Source organism: Galeopterus variegatus, unplaced genomic scaffold (assembly GCF_000696425.1).
Source record: "Galeopterus variegatus unplaced genomic scaffold, G_variegatus-3.0.2 Scaffold708, whole genome shotgun sequence".
Taxonomy (NCBI): Eukaryota; Metazoa; Chordata; class Mammalia; order Dermoptera; family Cynocephalidae; genus Galeopterus; species Galeopterus variegatus.
This window is the reverse complement of record NW_007726819.1, coordinates 348,979-372,793: the sequence shown is the minus strand read 5'-3', so window position 1 is coordinate 372,793 and position 23,815 is coordinate 348,979. Positions and strand designations below refer to the sequence as shown.

The window sequence follows — 23,815 nt, the reverse complement described above, 5'->3', positions numbered from 1 at the left end:
CGTGGTGCGGGCGCAACACCGAGGGTTGCAATCCCATTACTGGTCAGTAAAAAAGACAAAAAGGAAAAACCTTTCATTTGTATAATTTTTTACTGTTTATAAAGCCCTTTGAGGGCCGGCCCAGTGGCGCACTGGAGAGTGCGCCGCTTGGGAGCGCAGCGGCACTCCCGCCGAGGGTTCGGATCCCATGTGGAGACCGGTTCCCGCTCACTGGCTGAACGTGGTGCGGGCGCAACACCGAGGGTTGCGATCCCATTACCGGTCAGTAAAAAAGACAAAAAGAAAAAAAAATAATAATAAAGCCCTTTGACATTAAACCATTCAGTGTCTTGGCAATCATGTTGAGACAGGTGACTTAATCTCCTTTTCATAGAAAAAGAAATTGACATTTACAAATGTCACATGGGTTGCCCAAGTTTATGCAAATAATAGGAGGCAAAGTTGGTTTTCAGATAGGTCTTTTGCCATGAAAACATTTCATTTTCCACCATACCATACCACTTCCCAGTATGATAAAGTACACCTATATTGAAGTAATACTAAGTAATTGTATCTGTCTTTATTGATTTAATAGATATTTCAGGATCTTAAAGTGCTTGAGGATCGTTGTTTTGAACAAGTTATTATATAACTATATTATAGAGATGTTACAAGGCTAGATAATGGGGACTTCTGATTGGTAAAATAATTTATTACTTGAAAACCCTTTTCCTTCCAGAATAGGTGTGGATATACCAACAACAATGTACCAATACACTTATTATCGTAAAATATCTGCTTAGCTTTAGCAGATCAAGCTTAAGGTCGAAAGTGTTTTTACCGTCATATTCCCATTTACCAACGAAGTTTAGACAGAATGAATGTTCCTGTTCTTTGATCACACAGAGCTGACATGGATTCCCTATAAACTCATGAAAACTCATGCCTGAAGCCACGTGCTAATATAACTGGGAGCACATGGCCTGTATTAAGAATCAGATCAGTTGCTGAGGCAATATAGTGTAATGATTAAGAGAGTGAACTCTGGAGCTGAACTGGGTTAGAACCCTGGCTGCTTCATTTACTGAGTGTTGTGACCCTGGACAAGTCATTTTCTGTGCCAGTTCCTCATCTGAAATACGGAGATGAAAATAATGTGGCACCTTCCTCATAGCATTGTTGAAAGGAGCAAATGAGTTTACTTTTTAAAGCCTGGTGTACAGAAAGTGCTTTTATTAGGACTATAAAGTCTGACACCTAAAATAAGATAATGGAATATTATATGACTGTATGTTTTTATATTTTTAGGATGCTAAAGAGCAGGTAAGCCCTTTGGAAACAACACTGGAAAAGTTCCAGCAGGAAAAGGAAGAATTAATCAACAAAAAAATTACAAGCAACAAAATAGCACAGGATAAAGTAAGATTTCATTTATATATTTACTATCAAATATTTATATTAAACTTATTCATAGCACAATGGTGGACACTATTATTTCACATAAAATTAAATAGCATGATAAGATAAACAGTATTTTCAGATTTATGATATAATTTTGACATTAAAGATTCTTGTTAAAATAAGGATTAAACTTAAATTAGTTTGCTTCTTAATCTAAAATAGAAGGTAAGAATTGAGGGCCGGCCCGGTGGCGCACTGCTACAGTGCGCCGCTTGGGAAGCATGGCAGCGCTCCTGCCGAGGGTTCGGATCCCACATAGAGACCGGCCGCTCACTGGCTGAGCGAGGTACAGGAGCAACACCGAGGGTTGCGATCCCGTTGCCGGTCCCGGTCCGGTATGGGCGCGACACTGAGGGTTGTGATCCGTTGCCGGTCACGAAAAAAGACAAAAAGGAAAAAAAAGAAAAAAGAAGAAGGTAAGAATTGAGACTAATCCATTCCCATAGGTGATAAAGGGACTCGTCTGAAATCACAAAATCTGGTAGTGGTGGAAACTAGAACCTAAGGTTTCTAATTCCAAGCCAATGTTTTACTGTGCTCTCTTATTAAGTGCCCTGTTCCTAATGTAAATTTAATAAATATTTTTCCACAGCTAAATGATATCAAAGAGAAGGTTAAGAATATTCATGGTTATGTGAAAGACATTGAAAATTATATTCAAGATGGGAAAGATGACTATAAGAAGGTAAATTAAAACTTAAAACTGTTTGTTTTGTTATTTTTTTTATATGCTTAAAGAATTTTCTATTTTGTAGCAAAAAGAAACTGAACTTAATAGAGTAATAGCTCAACTAAGTGAATGTGAGAAACACAAAGAAAAGATAAATGAAGAAATGGGAATTATGAGACAAGATATTGATACACAAAAGGTAAGTCTTTTTTGCTTATGGTATCACTTATACCTATACCATTCTTTTGTATATTTAGTTTTATTTTCAATAAAAGACCCAGGTGGTAAAATTTTAAACATAAATTAATTGTCCTTCACCTTCTCCTAATTCCTAGTCTCACTCCTAGGTGTCATTACTGTCACAGTTTGTTGTTTGTTCTTAAAAAAGTTTTTAATTCATGTATTAGCAGATTGATTGATTGATATGAATACTTTTACAGATGGGATCACACCTTTCATATTTTCTGTACCCTTTTTCACTTAATGTAACTTGATCTTACAAATCAACTTAGAGATATAGCACATTTTTTTATTGATTATAAAATATTCCATTTTGTGTATGTATCATAACTTAGGTTGATTTTTTTTTTCCTCTCATTGCAAAACTATATGGCAGTGAATATCCTTCTACATGTATCTGTATGTTTTCTTACTTATTCTAACGTATCTTTATGTAGGATAAATTCATAAAAGAGGGATTACGATCTAATGATATTTTCTTAAAAGTTATCTGAAAGGAAAATATATGTTAAGTCATTTTGAAATTGATTCTTATATCATTTATTTCCTCTATTAAGGAAATTAATTTCCACAACATAATTAAAATCACATTGAGAAACTATCTTCAACATGCCCTGTGCAAGCATGGTAGTTAACACCTTTAAAAACTATACCATTTTTCTGTTCCTGCTGTTGTAAACAAAATTTGTTACTTAAAAGCTTTAATCACTGGATTATAAGTGGTGATTAAAATCTCTTTGAAGATTAGCCAGATCTGCTGGGTCTCTGACTATAGTACCAGGAATTTTAAATACTCATATATGAAATGTCAGTCAAAGGTAAATTGACTCACTGCCTGACCTAATAAATGCTGAATAACTGTATGAATTTATGATACACATGTAACAAAATACTTAATTATCACTAGCTTATATGTGGGTTTCCTATATAAAATCATAATCTGTAAATCAGTAACCGCTCTCTATATACATATACAAAAATTGTCAAGATTTACCAATCTATGACCCTTTTCAAGTTGGTGGTCTAAACTTACTGGTTTTGAAGGTATTAGTTTACTTTGTAACCTACCTTGTTCCAAAAATTATTTACTAAATTATATGCAATAGAGCAATGCCAAATACATTTAAAGTTAATGGGAAAATAAGGCAGTGTAAAAATAAGGACAAAAAGTTGATGAGACCAAGACAGAAGTAAGTGTATAAAAAGTATGCCGTGAATCTTACATGCTTGCTAAAGATTTTAGTAGTCAGATGAAGAGAGGAAGTCACAATTAAAGATTTACCTTGTGTCAAAGCTAAAAGGAAATCAGTTCCATGTGCTAAGACCAGAGAAACATCTCCATTCACGGAAAGGAGGACACTGTGTAGATTAACAAGAACTGTGTCTTCAACAAACTTCATGGTGCTTTTTTTTAGAGGCTTTCAGCATCATTATTCCTTGATGAAGTTCTATAGAGAGTGATGTGATTGAAGCCGGAAATAAGTGTTAGAGTGTTTACACAGCAAAGGTTCTTAGCTAGTGGCACCTGTCAAAATTATCTGGGTTTTTCCACTCCTCAGTATAGGACCAAGAAAATTGAAAACATATGTTCACACAAAAACTTGGACTAGAATATTCACAGCAGCATTATTCATAAGTTGAAACATGGAAACAACTCAAATGGCCATCAGCTGATAAACAGATAAACAAAATGTGATATATTCGTACCATGTAATATTCTTTAGTCATAAAAAGGAATAAAGTATTGATACATGCTATGACATGGATGAACCTTGAAAACGTTATGCTAACCAAAAAAGCTAATCACAGAAGACCTCATATTGTATGATTCCATTAATATGGAATGTACAGAATAGGCAAATCCAGAGACAGAAAACAAATTAATGTTCCTGGGGCAGGGGGAAGGGCTGAGGAAGGAATAGAGAGTGACTGCTAATGACTATGGGATTTTCTTTTGGAGTGATCAAATGCTCTGGAAATGGGTAGGGGTGATGGTTGTACGACCTTGTAAGTAAAATAAAACCACCGAATTTTACACTTTAAAATGGTAGATTTTATGGTATTTGAATTACATTTCAATTTTTAAAAAATCACTTAGATTATTAAACATATACATGTCTATGTCTCTATTCCAGACCAATAAATCAGAATCTCTGGGATTTGGGCAGAGGAGTGTATGTTTTTTTAAAGTTCCCTAAGGGTTCTGATATCTCTCTTTAACTATCATTCAGTGAGCACTGTATGGACTGCATAGCTTTCAGGCAATCCTCTGTAAATAGTGTTATTCCCAACCAGACTTTCAGTGATCTGCTCACCACGCTGCACCATCACAGATACCTAGAATGCAGCTAGGTTTATGTTTTCTTTAGGTGATCAGCTGCATGCATTAACTGTCATCTGAGCTGGGTGATTGGACTTAATATTTAAAAGCTGGGGAGCCTGACAGTTGCTTGTTTCCATGCTTATTTGAGCCCTACTAAATTTAGCCCACAGAACAAAATAATTTGGAAATTTAATAATCTGCTTTCCTCATTTTCTAGATGAAGAGAACTGGAGGTGACCTGACTTGCCCAAGGTCACAAGTGTAGTAACAGAGGTAGAAATTGACTCTACGTTGTCAAATTTCTAGTACAGTGGAAAAACAAATCTGTTTTTTTTTCCTCCCTTTCTCTGATACTTTATAATTTGTAGACTATAATTGGGATTCTCACTGCTTAAAGTACTAAAGGATAAATTTGACCCAAAGGGTATTTTACTAGCAATTATTGTGCTAGGTACTGTACTGATTACATACACTAATTCACTTAATCTTCACAATACTTCTTTATGATAGAGGTAGTATTATCACCACTTTATAAGCAAACTGAGGTTCAGAGAATTTAAACTAATTTTCCCCAAATTTTCCAGTTTAAAAGTTAGAGCACTGAGGTTTGAGCTTAGAAGTACCTTACTTCATAACCTATGCTCTTAACTATTGTACTGTATACTGTCTTTTAAAACTAAAGAAAGAATAATAGAAGCTGACCTAAAAGAAAGAAATGCTTAGCTTTCTGGGGAACATGCAGGCAAGCAATCAGGAACAATATTTCGTGCCAAAAATCAGTTTTACCTAAAAATTTGATAGCACTCTAAAGAGTCCTTTCATGCGGTCATGAAAGCAAATTCAAGCATTGCATAATATCAGATAAAAGCAAGAAATGACACATTCCCTTGTTCCTAAGGAAAAAGTACAAGCATAATTCCCAATGGAAGAACCTTGGAGAGTCACAGTAACTACAGTGATACATTAGGTTGCCTTAGCAACCAAGGACATTTATAGCCATATTTTATTCACCTTTAACTGCTTATAATAATGTCTTTGTATGTGTATATACTTACATGTAATGATTCTTGTTATCTACAGGAAAAAAGAAGTTAGCCTTACTTTCTGATGGTTTAAAAACAAAACAAAACAAAAAAAGACTAAAAATAGTGATTCCTAGATGGGCAGGGTTGGATATGGATATTAAGCATGTGAGAAAAATTCTTGGCTTCCCTTCTCAATCCCACCTCTCAAGTCTTTTCTCCCTGGTCTTTACTGTTGGCAGCAAGATATTGCCAAAGATCTTCCCCTTCTTCCCACTTCCCACATCACTGAATTTACCTCAGCTGCAAGGCCTGTTGCAGGAGGGCCCCAGCTCCATCTTTGAGAAGTACTGACTCCAAACTTGGGATAAGTTTTCTACACACAGGCTTTTATAGGCCAAACTATCATTGTTTCTATAGGGAAATTTTTTTTTTTAATTCCAGAGTCCATTTATAAATTGTTTCCTAATGTTTGTCTCTGGACAACAGAGTTCATTATAATTGCTATTGAAAACCACTGAAATAATTTTGTTGCTGCTACTGCTGCTGATTAGGTCTCTTTTTAAGGACAAAGATTCTCAGCAAGAACAGCAAATTTTTAAAAATTTCAATTCAGTGGCCAGGAAAATAGCAAGTTCATAGATACATACTACTTTTGTGGCACTTCTTACTGCCTTGTATGATTATTTGTCAGCCTGATGGTAGATGTTGTATCTGACATTTACTTATAGTATCTAACATTGTCTTGGCACATGTAGGAGACAAATAAACCTAGGAAGAAAAAGTGGGGGGAGACTTTGATAGTAGTATTGATCTCTTGTGATCTTTTAGATCAATAGGCTCCATCATAGGGTTCCTATGCAAGATGATTCACTGGCATGTAGGTATTAAATATATTAAAATGTCTAGTTATATTTTTTATTTTATCATCTTAAATTCCTGTTTTGTGTATGTTTTATTTATTTGTGTGTGTATATGTTTTTATAATGAATGTAATATTTAATAACATTTTTACTAAATATTTTAGTACTTTGTAAGTAAATAAGTATACAGAAATATATGCTCAGTCATTTATTGTGGGATTCCCCATCAAATAGGAGACCTGTTGTTTTTTTTTTTTTTTTTTTGACCGGTAAGGGGATCGCAACCCTCAGCAAGGTGTGATCCGCACCACGCTCAGCCAGTGAGCGCACCAGCCATCCCTATATAGGATCCGAACCCGTGGCCTCGGTGCTACCAGCGCCGCACTGTCCCGAGTGAGCCACAGGGCCAGCCCAGGAGACCTGTTTTTTAAATCATGATCACAAAAGGGCAGTAAAAGCTACACTACAGGAGGTGTTGTACTTGTGATTGTGGATGGGAATGGGCCTTCCAGATTAGCGCAAGCCTGGAGATTGCTTCACACTGGCTTATTTTTCCTCTGCTGAATTTAACACGATTCTAAGTAAGGCAGAATTAGCACTACCTGTAGGGAATTGCCTGTTGTGGATCTCATGTTAGTAACCTGTTCATTTTCATTAACTTATTTAATATTTACATTTAGATACAAGAAAGATGGCTACAGGATAACCTTACTTTAAGAAAAAGAAATGAGGAACTAAAAGAAGTTGAAGAAGAAAGAAAACAGCATTTGAAGGAAATGGGTCAAATGCAGGTTTTGCAAATGAAAAAGTATGTTTTTAAAAATAGTCCTTAGCTTAAGTAAAGGTTGTTGTTATTGGATGTGAAGAATATTAAATACCTGTTTTTAAAAAGAATTGAAGCCTCAGCCTAGTATGCCTTGAGACTTACAGGGAGGTGGACAGGATTTTTACACAAATATATTTCATAAGAAGTGATATAAAATTTATAGTCACATCCCTGTACCAGCCAGCCACCAGAAAAAAGAAGTCACATTGTGGCATGGAGATGGGCAGTGGTTACTCAGTATTAAACATGCCAAGTCTCCAGACTTCTGCTAGCCTATGCACAGAATAGTGGTACTGAGTGTAAAGGATATATGCCGGAGGAGTTATTGCCAGAGCAATTTGTCAATAGAGACCCATTCTAGATTGTTCCAGTTGTAATTATGTGCTCATCAGAGCATTTTTTTTTTTTTTTGAAAGATTGGTCTGATTCTTCCTTTATCTGGTTTTATTGGTACTTATTGTAGTTGCTACCTTCCCTGTACAGCAGAAAAAAAATTTGTTTCTACCTTAGAGTTGCCATAGGAATTCTTTAAGAATTAGGTTGATGCTAAGGCACTAGACTGGTATAAAAGGTTGTACTAGCCAAATACTTACATTTTGAATGACCTCAGCTGGTTAAATCCAGGTTTCTCATCCTTTTAACCCTTGTAGATTTTTCATTTGTCTTCTTGAATTTAAACAGAAATCTGAATGAAAGAAAGGGCTTAGGTTTTTCTAAAGGATGTAGTATAAAGTTTTAATTCATAAAACCTAACAAAATGGTTAATCCTGTGTTATCATTTAAGGACTTTTAGTTTAGCTATTTAAAATCTCTTTCGTATATCAAGGAAATCAGACTTTGTAACTGGAAGAGCTTGTCATCTCCAGCTTGTTCATTGTTTTTGCATTAGGACACTGAAACCCAGAACAATCACAGAGGAAATTATGATGAAAGCCAGGAATGTGACCTTAATATCCTAGCTCCCAAGCCTCAGCTCTTTAACACTGTAATGTTAGTGCTGTCTGTGGCAGGTTGGAAAAGTAAAGCTTTTAGAAGAAACTTTTACATGCAGTAATTTATTCTTTGCTACTAAAAACTAAAACCAGATATTTTAAAAATTCCTTCCATAATAGGTATGTGACAGGGCTTTTTAAATTCATTCAGACTGCTAAGCACTATTTTTTTTTTAAACCTTTCTTCATCCAGGACACAACAGAAATGTTAATAAAAAATATAACCAGGCCAGTTCCGTGAGGATGCCCATAAACTTGAAAGCAATGCCTGGCACATAAGAGGGTGCTTAATAAGTGATTGTTAAATTAATGAAGATTTGGGGCCGGCCCAGTGGTGCACTGCTACAGTGCGCCACTTGGGAGCACGGTGGCGCTCCCGCCGAGCGTTTGGATCCCACATACAGACCAGCCGCTCACTGGCTGAGCGAGGTGCGGGCGCAACACCGAGGGTTGCGATCCCGTTGCCGGTCCCAGTCCGGTACAGGCGTGACACTGAGGGTTGCGATCCGTTGCCGGTCACGAAAAAAAGACAAAAAGGGAAAAAATAAATTAATTAATTGGTGAAGATTTTTAAAACATACATTGAAGTCAGTATAATCTACCAAATTACGAGAAAAGTTTGAGTATTTTACTTCTCTCAGTGTTATGGTTTTTATGCTTGTGCAAGAGAAATTTTGTTTTCATAAAAGTAAATTTTTAGTAAGTATTACTACAAAATATTAGTGTTTAGTTCAATTCAGATAAAATTGTATTGTGTCTTTGATATGTTGTGAGCAAAATGATGAAGCCTATTAGCCAATAACTTCTCAGTGTTGGTAATTGTGCATTCTCAGTTCACAGTTGGAAGTTTGTGAATGTGTAATATTAATCACCGAGAGTACTTCAGTCATTTTCTAAAAGTCAGGAACTTTCAGTGCCCTCATGTTATGAGGCTTCTTTATTCAACACACACACTCAAGATAGCTGTTCAGAAAATTAGATGCTGCAGAGATTTTGAAGGAACAGAATTTTCTTTAGTACTGAAACCTTAAATTAAAAACAAGAAGAGACTTATATACTGATTGCTAGGGAGAATGACGCTTATCTGTCTAAAGAGATGTGTTACTTTTCCACTTCAGGTTATTGAAAGGTAAAAAGTGGTCCTCATTTGTCATTTTTCCCTTTTACAGTGAACATCAGAAGTTGGAAGAGAACATAGACAATGTAAAAAGAAATCACAGTTTGGCATTAGGGCGACAGAAAGGTTATGAGGAAGAAATTATTCGTTTTAAGAAAGAACTTAGAGAACCTTTATTTCGGGATGCTGAGGAAAAGTATAGAGAAATGATGATTGTTATGAGAACAACAGAGCTTGTGAACAAGGATCTGGACATTTATTATAAGACTCTTGACCAGTAAGTATTACACTGGGAATTTGGTTCCCATTGCAGTGAATAATCAACTAGCATATTTTAGTCATCTTTTCCCCCATTTTTTCTTCTTAAATAGCATATTTCATATACATTGTAGAAAGGAAAAATATATGTATGTGTGTATACACACACACACACTTAAGTTATGAGGTTAAGTCATAAATCATATTAATATTAAGGAGTACTCATGATACCATCTCCACCTCAGCCAGTCCAAGAACTCTGCCATTATCACTAACTAGCATCCACTTAGATGCTCCCCCCTTATCTCAGCCTTCTGTCATCCCCACTCCCTGTAACCAGTGACAAAGATTTTTGCTTTGTCTGTTTTTTTTTTTGTTTTATCATATGTATGTTGTTTATTGAACTTTTAAAAAATGCTATTATATTCTGAGTACTCTTCTAGGTTTTGCTCTTGTTTCATTTTGTTTTGTTTTTATTTATCCATGTTGCTTATAGCTATAGTTCATTTTCATTAATGTGCAGAATTCTACTATGGAAATACACCACAATGTATTCATTCTCCTATAGATGGACATTTGGTTTTTTTCCAGGTCTTTATAAATAAAACCTTGCTACTAGGAACATTCTTGTCATGTCTTCTGGAGCAAAGGCATAAGGCTATATTTGTGGGATTGGCTTGCAGGATATGCTCAATTTTACAAAATGATGTTAAATCATTTTCTGAAAATTGTTTTACTAATTTACACCTAGCCACATATAAGGTTTTCTTTGATGCATTGGTTTTATAAATTTCTTAATTTTTGCTGATCTAATGGGTTTAAAATGATAAATCAGGGCTGGTTGATTAGCTCAGTTGGTTAGAGTGTGGTCCTGATAAAAGGATAAATCATTGTGGTCTTCATTTGCAGTCCTCTGATTTCTAATGATGCCGAACATCTTTTTGTGTTTATGATTAAATTATTTCTTCATCTGTGAAATGTTTGTATCTTTTACCCATTTTTTTTCATGTATTATTGGTCTTATGGATTTTCTTTATCTCTTCTGCATTTTAATTCTTTTTCAGTTATATGTACTACAGATACCTTTTCAAGCTTTATACTTATCTTTTTACTTACCATCTTTTGATGACACTTGATTTGATTTTAAGCTAGTTGAATTTATCACTTTCCTGGTTAGCTTTTTCTGTATCTTGTTTAAGAAATCCTTCCCTACTCCTATATTTTCTTCTGAAAGTTTTAAAGTTTTGCCTTTCAAATTTAAGTACATTTAAGTATTTAATCTAAATTGAATTTTATGTACATTGTGAAGTATAAATCCAATTCCATTTTTTTCCTTATGAATAACCTATTGTCCTGACTCTATTCATTGAATAGTCTATCCTTTTCTCAATGATCTGCAGTGTCATTTCTGTTGTACATCATAATTCCATATGTGCATAGGTTGGTTCTGGGTTCTTTATTATATTTCATTGGTCACTTTGTCTATCTTTGTGCCATTATCCACACTGTCTTAATTACTATATCTTTATAATATATTTAGCTGTTTTTTCTTATCCAGTCTGAAAATCTTTGTCTTTTAACTAGTGAAATTTAGTCCTTTCATGTTCATTGTGATTACTTAGTAAAGTTGGATTTATTTCTGCCATCTTTTTTTTTTCCCCTCTTCTGCCTTTTATGGGATTGATTTATTTATCTTTGTTCCTTTTTTCTCTTTTTTGGGATTGTAAATGATATATTCTACTTTAGTTATTTGGATGCTTAGCTTTAAATTTTTAATATACTTATTTGGCTTCAAATCAAATGCATTAATTTTCAAAGTAGTCCTGGAGCAGCACATTATCAGCATCACTTTGGAACTTGTTAGAAATGCAAATTCTCAGCCTCCATACCAGGCCTGTTGGATCAGAAATTTTGAGAGTAAGGCCCCGTAGTCTGTTTTCAGCAAGCATTCCAGGTGATTCTGATGCATGTGAAAGTTTAAGAACCATGGCTTTAATGTGAATTTATCTTCTTCCTGAACACTAATTATCTTCTCCCATCTGCAGTGTTTTTATTATCTAGTATTGTCTAGTATTTTAATTTCACCTTGTTTTTATATCATCGCAAATTAGTAATTATTGTTGTAGTTTCATAGTCAGTGCTTATTTGGATAAACCCACGTGTTTACCAATTTCTTTGTGTATTCTTGCTTTTTAAATTCCACTTGTTCCTTCTTTGGGTTTAGTTTCCTTCTTTTTTTTTTTTCCCCAGTGGATTGAGGCTTGTTTTATTTGAATTGTTGATCTGTGTAGTCACTGAGGCCACTATGTACAATCAATGGGAGGGGAGCTTTATTTTTTGGTCTCTTCTTCCTTGGACAGAGTCTTGATGATCTCCTTCTTGGCCTGGAGGCACTCTTCACTGCGCTTGCATGCTTTCTTGGTTTTAGATCTGTGGTCCTCAGCCTGGTCAGACAGGATTTTCTTGCACACCTTGTCTGCCTTCAGATTGTGGATGTGTTCCACAATAGTCTGCTTGTTTTTGAACACATTCCCCTTCACCTTCAGGTAGAGGCTGTGATACATGTAGCAGTCAATCTTCTTAGATTGACAGTATCTTCTGAGCAGGTGCCACCGAATCCTCCTCATCCTCATCCAGGTTACCTTCTGGCATTTGTGCATTGGCCATACCCTTTTGCTTACCTGTCCCATATGCCTGCCTTTTGGTGGGCCAAGGTTTTATTCTGGCATCAGGCCTGGGAATGGACAGTCATGGGCATGCGGATGATCAGCTCATCTTTGATCAGCTTCTAGATCTGCTGACGGGAGTTGGCATTGGCAGTTTTGTTGGTCTCATTGGAGTCCATCCAGACCTTCTTTTTGCCATAGCAAAGGACACTAGAGGCAAGCCTCTTATTTTTTTTTTTCCTTTTTGTCTTTTTTCGTGACCCGTAATGGGATCGCAACCCTCGGTGTCGCGCCCGCACTGCGCTCAACCAGTGAGCGGACCGGTCTCATACCCTCGGCGGGAGCGCCGCCGCACTCCCAAGCACCGCACTCTACTGAGTGCGCCACCGGGCCGGCCCCAAGGCAAGCCTCTTTTGAAGCCTGAGCATACTCATCATGGCTGTGGCCTCAGTGGCCAGTTTCCTTCTTTTTGAAGTACATCCTTTAATAGTTTTTTCAGTGAAAGACTGTTAGTGGTAAATTGTCTATCAGACTTCAAAAAGTCTTTGCCCTCAATTTGGCAGTTTAACTGAGCGTAGAGTTCTAGATTGACAGTTTTATTATCTTGGCACTTTGAAAATATTCCGTTTTTTCTTGGCCCATTGGTTACTGTTCAGAAATCATTGTAATTATTTCTTTACAGATAATCTGCCTTTTTTCTCTGTTTCTTTTAGGATTTTTCCCTTTGTCTCCACTGTTCTGCATTTTTATTATAGTGTGTCTAGGTTTAGCTTTAGTTCTTCTGCTCAAGAATTGTGGTTGTTGATCTATGGATCAATGTCTTTCATCAGTTTTAGAAAATTCTCATTATCGGGCCGGCCCGGTGGTGCACTGCTACAGTGCGCCGCTTGGGAGCGCGGTGGCGCTCCCGCCGAGGGTTTGGATCCCACATACAGACCGGTTCCCGCTCACTGGCTGAGCGAGGTGTGGGAGCAACACCGAGGGTTGCGATCCCGTTGCCGGTCCCGGTCCTGTACGGGCGCGACACTGAGGGTTGCGATCCGTTGCCGGACACAAAAAAAGACAAAAAGGAAAAAAAGAAAAAAAAAGAAAATTCTCATTATTTCTTTAGATATTAACCTTTTCTTATTTCCCATTGTTCTTCCCTTCATTTCTCACAAGACATAAACCTTGGCAATCTTTCCACATTGTTTAACCAACCCTCTTGCATATACTGGGCTCTGGGTAACTACCTCATAAATATCTTCCAATTTACAAAAATTCTTTAGCTGCTACTTATACTGCCTATTGAGTTGTCATTTTTTTCTCTTTTTGAACTTCATTTTTCATTTCTTTAAGTTCTATTTTGTTCTTTTTCAGAAATTTCTAATCTTTTTTCGTGTTTTTTTCCTTAGTGTCTTGATTCCTTCTTCTGTTTCTTTACTAATTTTATTTTTTTATTTATTTATTTCCCCCCCCCCTTTTTTTTTTGTCTTTTTTGCCGCGCTCCCAAGCGGCACACTGTAGCAGTGCGCCACCAGGCCGGTCCCTTTACTCATTTTAAATATACCTGTTTTATATTCTCTTTCAGATTTTTATTTTTTTATTTCACATTTTGGGGAGTCTTTCTGCTGTTTGTGTATGCTGATTCCAGCCTTTAGTCAAGTTTTTCTTGGCGTGTTTTCTGTAACATCATGAGTTTATCTTTAGTAGTGCTCTGTGTTTCTGTGAGAGTTCCTTATGATCTTTTGTTTTCGATGTCCCTCCACATAGCAATTTTGGGTTTGTTTCTGTTAGGAGCTCCAGAGATAACACTGGCCTGGGTCTAGTTTTTTTTGTTAATTTCTCAGTTGGTAGGTTCCTGAACTACACTGGTAGTGTAACATTAACCTGAACCCATGTAAGGGTTTGCCCAGGACTTTGAACTTTCAACTTATTAATCTTCCACTCTTTTATTGAGGATTGATGATATGGTTCTTTAAGAGTGCCAGCTTTTATTCTGTGAGTTACTTCTTTTTTTTTTTCCTTTTTGTCTTTTTTTTTTTCGTGACCGGCAACGGATCGCAACCCTCAGTGTCGCGCCCGTACCGGACCGGGACCGGCTACGGGATCGCAACCCTCGGCGTTGCTCCTACACCTCGCTCAGCCAGTGAGCGGCCGGTCTGTATGTGGGATCCGAACCCTCGTCGGGAGCGCCGCCGCGCTTCCCAAGCGGCGCACTCCAGCAGTGCGCCACCGGGCCGGCCCCTGTGAGTTACTTCTAATTCTCTGCCTCACTTGGGTCCTATCCCTCATCTTCTGTCCTACATAAGTCCCAGTCCCTAGGTTATAAAAATAATAACTCCAAATTCAGTTTCTGTGTCCGATTATGCGCTGACTATTTTTGTTTCATTTCTAACTTCGTTTCTGTCATCTAGGGATCTCCCATTCTTTCTTGTTAGCTCAACTATGAATTTAAAAGAATTTTTGTTACAAATCTATCTAGCAGTTCTGGGCATTTGTGGCAAGAGAATTATCAGTTACCTTAGATTTTGTTTGTTGTTTGCGGAATGGAATATATCTTCATCGGGCCGGCCCGGTGGCGCACTGCTGCAGTGTGCCGCTTGGGAAGCGTGGCGGCGCTCCCGCCGAGGGTTCGGATCCCACATACAGACCAGCCGCTCACTGGCTGAGCGAGGTGCAGGGGCAGCACCGAGGGTTGCGATCCCGTGGCCGGTCCCAGTCCGGTATGGGCGCGACACTGAGGGTTGCGATCCGTTGCCGGTCACGAAAAAAAAAAAAAGACAAAAAAAAAGGAATATATCTTCATCAACACTAAGAGAACTACACAGAGAAAGTCTCTTTTCTTTTGTTCAGATAGAGTATAGCCAACAGACCAGTCTCAGAAGTGGCATTCAGAACACAGGGCTCAGGAGGACTCTTGTTTTAGTATGAGGACTCTGTTAGTTAATGATGATAGCAAAGGTGACCCAATAATTGCTAGCCATGACTTTGGCATGTACAGGTTTTAGGAAGTACGTAATCATTTAAGACAAGTCAGATCCATTTACTGTGAAATATTGGGAATGAGCCAATTATTTTAATATGTTTGTTATTTTTCAAAATAAATACTAAGATTTTTGTTAGAGTAAGTTTGACTTCTAAAACAACTCTTTGAAGGTCATTCCATGGACACATCTTTTATCTGAGTGGGTAGGTTACCATTACAATGCCCCCTGGGTCCAGAAAGGCTCATGAAATTGTATGCCTGCACCAAATAGGAACTTTTGGTTTTTAACCTCTTTGAATGTTGACATCTCCCCTAGATATTAGATCCAATAATTTAAAGGGGTTTGTTAGTCTGGGAGTTTAAGGTTTTGAAATGAACGTGAGCAAGACTTATTATTAAAAAATTCTTGCCAAGTAGACTACACATATACACATTTGTCTATTTTTTGTGGGTTTTGGGGGTTTTTGTTGTTGTTGTTGTTTTTTGCATTTATTTCTTTAGCTTTACCAGCTACTTCATTTATACCTTTAGGAGGCTTTTTACTTTTTTTTAGATATTTAGAAACAGATGCTATTTATCCAATAGACTTATCATCAAACATTTGTTAAGCCCTAAGGAATAGGAGACCTAGTTCTTGCTGGCAACAACATTATAAATTTATTTGAATAGGACCGGCCCGGTGGCGCACTCGGTAGAGTGCGGCGCTTGGGAGTGCGGTGGCGCTCCCGCCGAGGGTTTGGATCCCACATACAGACCGGTTCCCGCTCACTGGCTGAGCGAGGTGCGGGCGCAACACCGAGGGTTGCGATCCCGTTGCTGGTCCCGGTCCGGTACGGGTGCGGCACTGAGGGTTGCGGTCCATTGCCGGACACGAAAAAAGACAAAAAGGAAAAAAAAAAAAAGATTTGAGTGCTTATATGCTTGATCTAGATACTAAGTAAACAGGGATGAAGAAACAGAAAATTAAGAAATGGGAATTAATAGGGCCGAGCCCATGGCGCACTCAGGAGAGTGCGGTGCTGGGAGCACAGTGGCGCTCCCGCCACGGGTTCGGATCCTATATAGGGATGACCGGTGCGCTCACAGCGCTCACTGGCTGAGTGCGGTGCGGCCGGTCTCAAAAAGGACAAAAAAAAAAAAGAAATGAATTAATAAAGAAAATAGCAAGTAATGATAGGTACTACAATGAAGATTAACAATTTCATTATTTCAGTGAAAGTAAATGAGGGACTACTTTAGGTCTTTTCTAAGGCAAGACCTTTTCTGAAGATGTGACATATAAGCTGGGACCTGATTAATAAGAGGGAGCAAGATATGCAGAAAACAGGGGTACAGGCATCTTCCAGATGGAGAAAATGGCTTACACAGTGGCCCCAAGACCAGTATGAGCAGGAGGTGTTCAAGGAACAGGATGAAGGCAAGCATGGCTGGATATAGTCAGAGACAGAAGGATCCCAGAGTATGTCATGCCTTGTAGCCTTGGTAAACAGTCTGATTTTATTCCAAGTGCATTGGGAAGTTATTGGAGGTTTTGAAGCATATAATCTGATTTATAATTTGAAGAAATGGCGCTAGCTGCTCTGTAGAGAATGGATTGTAAAGGGTGAAAGTAGAAGCAAGGAGACTAGTGAGGAGACTGTTGTAGTGACCCAAGAGATGGTGGACTGGACTAGGGTGGTAGTGGTAGAAATGGAGAGAAGGGGATGGACTCACGATTTGTTCTGGAGATAGAGTTGAAAGCCCTGGCTTCTGAATTGTGTGTAGGGGAGGAAAAGAAAATAAAAGATTCAAAGATTACTCTTACATATTTATACTTGAGCAACAAGATATTGGGGGAACAAGTCGTCATTCCTTGAAATGGGCAGGATTTGGAAGGGAAAATCAAGAGTTCTGTTTTTGGCACTTAAAGTTTGAGGTAGCTGTAGACTTCTAAGTAGAGATTTCAAGCAGGCAGCTTGATATTCTAGAGTTCAGGGGAGAGGTATCAATTTGGGAATCATCAACATATATTGGCATTTAAAACCCTGGGATGAGATTACATATGGAATGACTATAGATAGAGAAGGGAAGTGTCCCACGACTCATGTTTACAAATCCAGTAAATAAGCAGGTAGTAAAGTGGGGAAAAAAAATTAAAAGGTTTAGTATCTTGAAATCGAAGTGAAGAAAATATTTCAAGAGTCTAATGCTATTGAGAGGCCAAATAAGATGAGGACTTAGAAGTGACAAAATAGAGGTTGTTAATTAGCAATCAGTGACACAATTGGATCTGAAATCTGGTTAAAGTTGGGTGAGGAGAAAATGGGTGGTAAGAAATGGAGACAGCATAGATAATTCAATGTTCTGCTGTGAAAAGGAGCAAAAAAAATGTAGTAGTAGCTACAGGGGACTGAGGGATCAAGGTAGGTTGGTTTTGTTTTAAATTTTATTTCCAGGTATTCTGCTGCAAGGTCAGCTGTTCCTCTTAGTTATAGTACATTGGCCTGCAGACCTGGGGTTTCATATGTGTTAACTGAATAGAAAACTACACCTAGGAGCTTTCTCGCTGTTCCTGCATACCCTCAGAGCCAGTGTCAGCAGGAACAAGAGGAATTCCCACAGTAAGGCACATGTCATTCAGCGATTCCTGCTCTGTCCCACTCTTGTCTGGCTGTGGGGAGAAAGGAATCTCACACCCTGTCCCTCCTCCAAACTGTTAACAGTCTGAAAGGGGAGAGTTTGGTAGGTGCTCCAGTCTGTATTTGACCTGGGCCTTGAATAGGGAAGGAAGGGCATTTCAGCAGAGTTTTCTCAATTATAGAGGCACCATCAATTACAGAGCATGGGGAGGACCTGTGAGGCAGCTTGGTGGAGCCAGCCTGGGGTGGGAAGGGGGTGAGGAGGTACAGGGGTGCTTTCCAGCAATTTAGGCTTGCTCAAGGAACAAAGGCAGGCTGTTAACTAACTAAGTTCTGTTACCTGGTAATCAGATGGATTCTTCTAAACGAGAAGAAAAGAAGTGCAGCACATTTCTCCAAAATTGGGTCTTCGTGGCCTTATGCTTGGGAACGATATAGCTTTCTCAAGGTTTATACTGTGAGCCCTGAATTTGCCTTCTCACCCAGAAGAAAATAAGGTTCAAAATTTCCCTCATTGTTTCACCTCTTAAAATAAAGCATGCAGTCAGTGTAATTGTTGCAATCAACTGTCTATTTAAGGCAACACAGGAAATTAGCAGTGCGTTTTCAAGAAAAGCTGATTACCATCTGTTATTAGTAATCATCTAAAAACATCACTAACTTTAAGCATTGGCAATGGTCAGAGACACACTAGATGAGAAGGGGGAAAACATCCATCATTTAGAATGTATTATCCCATACTAATAAAATACATCAATTTAAATTAAATGATTTTGGAATATATCTCTCAAGATAATAGCGTTCTACCCAGTGCCCAAAATGTTCTACCCTCATATTTTCCCAGACTTGGAACGTGGCATATTAGGTCATACTTCTTCTGAGACTCAGTGGAAATATGTAACTTGCACAGTTTTGCATCCAAGGCAGCCACCTCCCTGTGAGGCTGTTCAGAGCCTGGGTCCCTGCATTCATGGGAGAGCTTCACATGAGAGCTTTATTCAGCAGTCACCTCATAGCCACCATCCTCTTCATGACCATGGATGCAGTACAGTTTCACATCCATAGGTCCTGTAGTATCAAGAGGGTAGATTACAAAACCAAAGGATAGCCCGTGGCATTTCACACCTACTGCAGGTTTTTAAAACCAAATGTTTATCCTTTGACAGCAGGTGAAACATTTCCTTAATTTTAAAAGTTCATGTTCGGAAGAATAGCTAAAGAAATTAGCTTAATATTTTTAAAGATTTTAGGAAATTTGATAGTGTCAAGGGTTTTATCTAGAAAAATAGGTCATTTTTCTTTTAAATTACAACTTAAGTTTGGCAAATTGGGGATTTTCAGTTTTGCTAAGTAGTAAAAGTCACTATTATATTGGAACATGATGCTCAGTGGAACATGATACTTATGATACCATTTCCCTTATGCAAGAGGGCTTCCGCTGACCCAAACGTGGGGAGGCAAGAAGTTCCCACGGTGATAAGTACTAGGGCAGTAGAGAAGAGCATCCAATGTAATAACAGTGGTCACAGCCAATTTTTCAGCACCTGTGTATCTCAAAGTTTGGTACAACTTTAAATTTAAAATACAAGGATAAGGATAATATGTTGTTGGAAAATGTCTTCTATAAGTATAATCTTTTCTTTTTTCCAACTTGTTAAATTTTCATTAACTTGATAGCTTTTATCATACTTCTGAACTAATATTTTATATTATATTAGGAAAAAAAGCATGTGTGTATTTGGCCCTTCCAATCAATGTTTTATTGAATGAAATAGCTTGAGACTATGGGGAAATCCAGTTCAAGATTTGCCTTTTTATGTGCTCTTCTCATTTTGAGTGTCAGTTCAAATTTTGCACAATGGTAGCTAATCTTCCTCAGTATCTTAAGTCCTAGAGATGGATTAAGTAGGGAAGGAAGCAAGAGCAGGAAAGGTCTTCTCCTGGAATGTCAGGTTTTTCTCTTTAGGTGATATTTTTCCTGCTCTCTAATGTCTGCATTTTAGGCATTCAGTTCTGTGCTAGTGGTTAAGTCTTGAGATGGGTAGAAAAGTGGTCCTCAGAGCAGCAACAAGAACCCTGAACTACTGTCATGGGGAGGCCTAATACTTGTATGCTTCATTTGTGACATCAGGCTGGTCCATGTATGCTTAGGAGGAAAGTAACTCAGAGGCTTACAGAAGCTTTTCATTAAAGTCCCAAGTATGGGAGGCAGTGGATAGCTTAGAACCAAAAGAAAAATCATCTAACTCTTGAGGCAGAAGCCATGGTACAGAGAGGTGCTAAAGGACAGTACAATCAGCCTGGGATTTAAAGGAAATGTCTGTATGAAGAAAGACAAGGGTCCTGGATAGAAACAGCTCCACACACTACATTGGCATAAGTCTTTTTAGAATTTTTAATGGACTATTTTTTAGAACACTTTTAGGTTCACAGCAAAATTGAGCAGAAAGTGCAGAGTTCCCATATACCCTTTGCCCTCATAGACACCCAGCCTCCCCACACTATCAACATTCTGCACCAGAGTGGTACATTTATTACAATGAGCCTACATTGACATACCATTATCACCCAAAGTCCGTAGTTTACATTAGGATTCACTCTTGCTGTTGTACCTTTTATGGGTTTGGACAAATGTTTAATGACATTTATCTATCATTATAGTATACAGAATAGTTTCACTGACACATGTCTTTTTGTCTTTCTGGCCTCTTTTCAAACAGAAAATATGTTAGATCCTTGCATTTGTAAGGATCACATCCTAAGGCTTTCATGGATCACCAGAATCATAAATACCACTAAAACCATCATTTGTCCTCATAAAATGCAATAGATTGTTACTGAAATTTTTAAGGAAGTCTTTCAGATTCTTAATGAGTATTTAAATATGAGTAATTTATAAACCACACATTTTCTTAGATATTAGAGTTCTCTTTTGGGAACCAGTTTTCACAAAGAAAGCACACCACTTCACATGAGTTAGTATGTGCATTTAACTAAGACATGCACACTCCAGGCAGTTGATGGGGCTGAACAAGTTGATCACTTGCCCACAACAGTTTCCAGTCCATGAAATTAAAGTCTTTGCCTCAGCAGAAGGTCATGGACCTTCAAGGTCATTCTTAAGGATATTTGATGTTAAATACCTGTAAAGTCCTGGCACTAAAGGTGTGTTAAGTTAATTGGGCAGCTATCTGTCAGCAGTCAGCTCCCACCCAGTTCCTGCACAGTGCTGTTTCAGGGCTGCTTTCCTTCCACAACCCCAGTCTAAGTCACTCTCATCTGTTACTGTGGTAGCTTCCCCCACTTTTTAGCTCTTGCGATACCTCCCACCCCCGTGCTCCATTATACTTCTGCTGGGTTAGTCTTCCTAAAGATGGTGGCCGCTATTCTCTTCTAGTTTTAGGAAAGACTTCCATACTTGGCCTTTCACATTTTGTCCCTCACTGTTCTCTATATTCTAACCAAACTGAACAATTTTGTTCCCTTAAGACACCCTACATTTTCCTGTGCTATTTCTACTACTTGGAATGTTACCTTGATGAAACCCTTCCCAAACAGATGTGATTTTTCCTTCCTTTGTAATATTTGTAAACTATTCATAATATTTTGTACCACTTATATAACTTAGCCCATTTGGTCTTGTATTATAGATATCTGTACTTCCCCATACTCCATGACTATTCAAACCACAGAACTCACTTCAAGGTGGACTTAATTTCATGACAATGTCTAACATTCAGCACTTAAGTATTATTACAGTGTTGACATATTTTCATTTCTTTCACAATGCCTTTACATATAGTATACACAAATACATATATCTTTTTTGTTTTTATGTGGATGGAATCACAAGGTATGTATTCTTCTGTTGTCTTTTTTTTCCCCCCTTAACGTGAAAATCTTTCATGTTTATATATGTAAGCACCTCATTTTTAATGGCCACATAATATTCTGTAAAATGGATGTTACTTTATTTAGTCACTGGTGGACATATTAGGAAGCTTTTAAATATTTGCTACTACATATAATGCTTCAATGTATATATGAGCACACTTGTACAGATACACCAAAAAGATAGCTTCCTAGAAATGGAGTTACTAGATCTGAAGGTCTGTACATTTTTAACTTGTTAGTGCCAAATTGCCTTCCATTTATAAAATTTTTATTTCCACCAGTAGTACATGAAAAAGTGCCCATTTCCATGTCTGCATTGTATAATCAGCCATTTAATTTTTGCTGATCTGTTGCACAAAGTGCTCTCACTTTAATTTACATTTCCCTGCTCACTAGTGAGGTTAAATGTCTTTTCATATATTGGCTATTTATATTTCTTCTCTGAGAATTGCCTATTTTTATCTCTTTATCAGTTTTTCTTCTAGGTTGTCTTTTTCTTGGTGATTTGTATCACTTTTTTTTTTTTTAATAGACTCTGGATGTTAATCCTTTTCACATACATTACAAATACCTATTCCCAGTTTGACATTTGTTCTTTAACTTTTCTTTATGGTATTTTAATTTTTAATTTTTAGGTAGTCAAATCTTTAGTCTTTTTATTTATGAATCTTCTCAATTCTGTGCCTTAATTAGAAAGGCCTTTTCAATTCTAAAATAATAAAAATGTTTTCTTCTGATAGATTATTTTTATTTCTGGATTTTCTTCTATGTCCACCATCTTTTTAATTTATTCTTTTCTCACAATTTTGTTCTTTGCATTATGAACTTTAGAGTCAACTTGGGGATTCCATTATTATTTTTTTTTTTTTAATCTTGTTGGGAGTTTTGTTTGGATTGCATTTGATTTATGGATTACTTGGGGAGAATGGACATATTTGCAATATTGAATCTACCATTTTGGGCCCTTTAGTATGTGTCTTCTGTTTAATAATTTTCTTTCTCCTATTATAAAGTTTTATAGCTTTTCCTCTAGATCCTGTACCTTTTTTGTTAGATTTCTTCCTAGGTATTTTATAGGTTTTATTGCCACTGTGACTAGGATCCTTTTTTCTATTGTCTTTCCTTCTAGATAATAAAGCTATTAATTTTTATATATTTATTCCTGACCACCTTATTATATTAGTCTTAATAATTTTTCAGGGTTTTTTTTGTTTTTGTTTTTTATTTTCTAAGTATACAATTATATTACCTGCAAAAACAATGACAGGTTTCTTTTTTTTTTCTTCATTTATTCTTCATTTCTTTTTATTGTCTTTACTGAATGGTTAGGGATCTCCAGGACATTATTTTAGGGTGGTTATAATAGGAGGCATTTTTCTCTTGTTCTTAGCTTTAGGAGTAACAATTCCGTAGATTTTAAATTAAATTTGATGCTTGCTGTGGATATCTGAGAGAGTCATTTTGTCAGATTAATAAAACTTCTGTTTTTCACTTAGTGAGGATTTTTATCAAAACTCAGTTTTATGGGCCGGCCCGGTGGTGCACTCGGTAGAGTGCGGCGCTTGAGAGCGTGGCGGCGCTCCCGCTGAGGGTTCGGATCCCATATAGAGACCGGTCCGCTCATGATTGAGCACAGTGCAGGTGCAACACCGAGGGTTGCGATTCCGTTGCCAGTCGCGGTACGGGCGCAACACCGAGGGTTGCGATCCCGTTACCGGTCACGAAAAAAGACAAAAAGGAAAAAAACAAAACAAAACTCAGTTTTATATGGTATCAAATGGGGTTTTTTGGGTGGTTTTTTGTGTGTGTGTGTGTGTGTGTGGCTGTATGGTACAGGGGTCCTGATCAAATGCTTTTTTCACATCTATTGAGATAATCACTTTTTCTTTTAATCTGTTACTACAATAAATTATCTTGA

At 37.4% G+C, this 23,815-nt stretch overlaps 1 protein-coding gene and 1 pseudogene across 1 annotated transcript in view; one reads left to right on the top strand and one right to left on the bottom strand.

Moving 5' to 3' along the window:
- RAD50 (RAD50 homolog (S. cerevisiae)) overlaps positions 1-23,815 on the top strand; it is a 75,583-nt gene that overhangs the window by 44,006 nt on the left and 7,762 nt on the right. Inside the window, exons 17-21 of the mRNA XM_008571643.1 lie at positions 1,288-1,398; positions 2,033-2,125; positions 2,196-2,309; positions 7,239-7,366; positions 9,546-9,770. Of these exons, the coding sequence (XP_008569865.1) occupies positions 1,288-1,398; positions 2,033-2,125; positions 2,196-2,309; positions 7,239-7,366; positions 9,546-9,770 (671 nt within the window). The remainder of the gene's footprint in view (positions 1-1,287; positions 1,399-2,032; positions 2,126-2,195; positions 2,310-7,238; positions 7,367-9,545; positions 9,771-23,815) is intronic.
- LOC103589613 lies at positions 12,082-12,851 on the bottom strand (annotated as a pseudogene).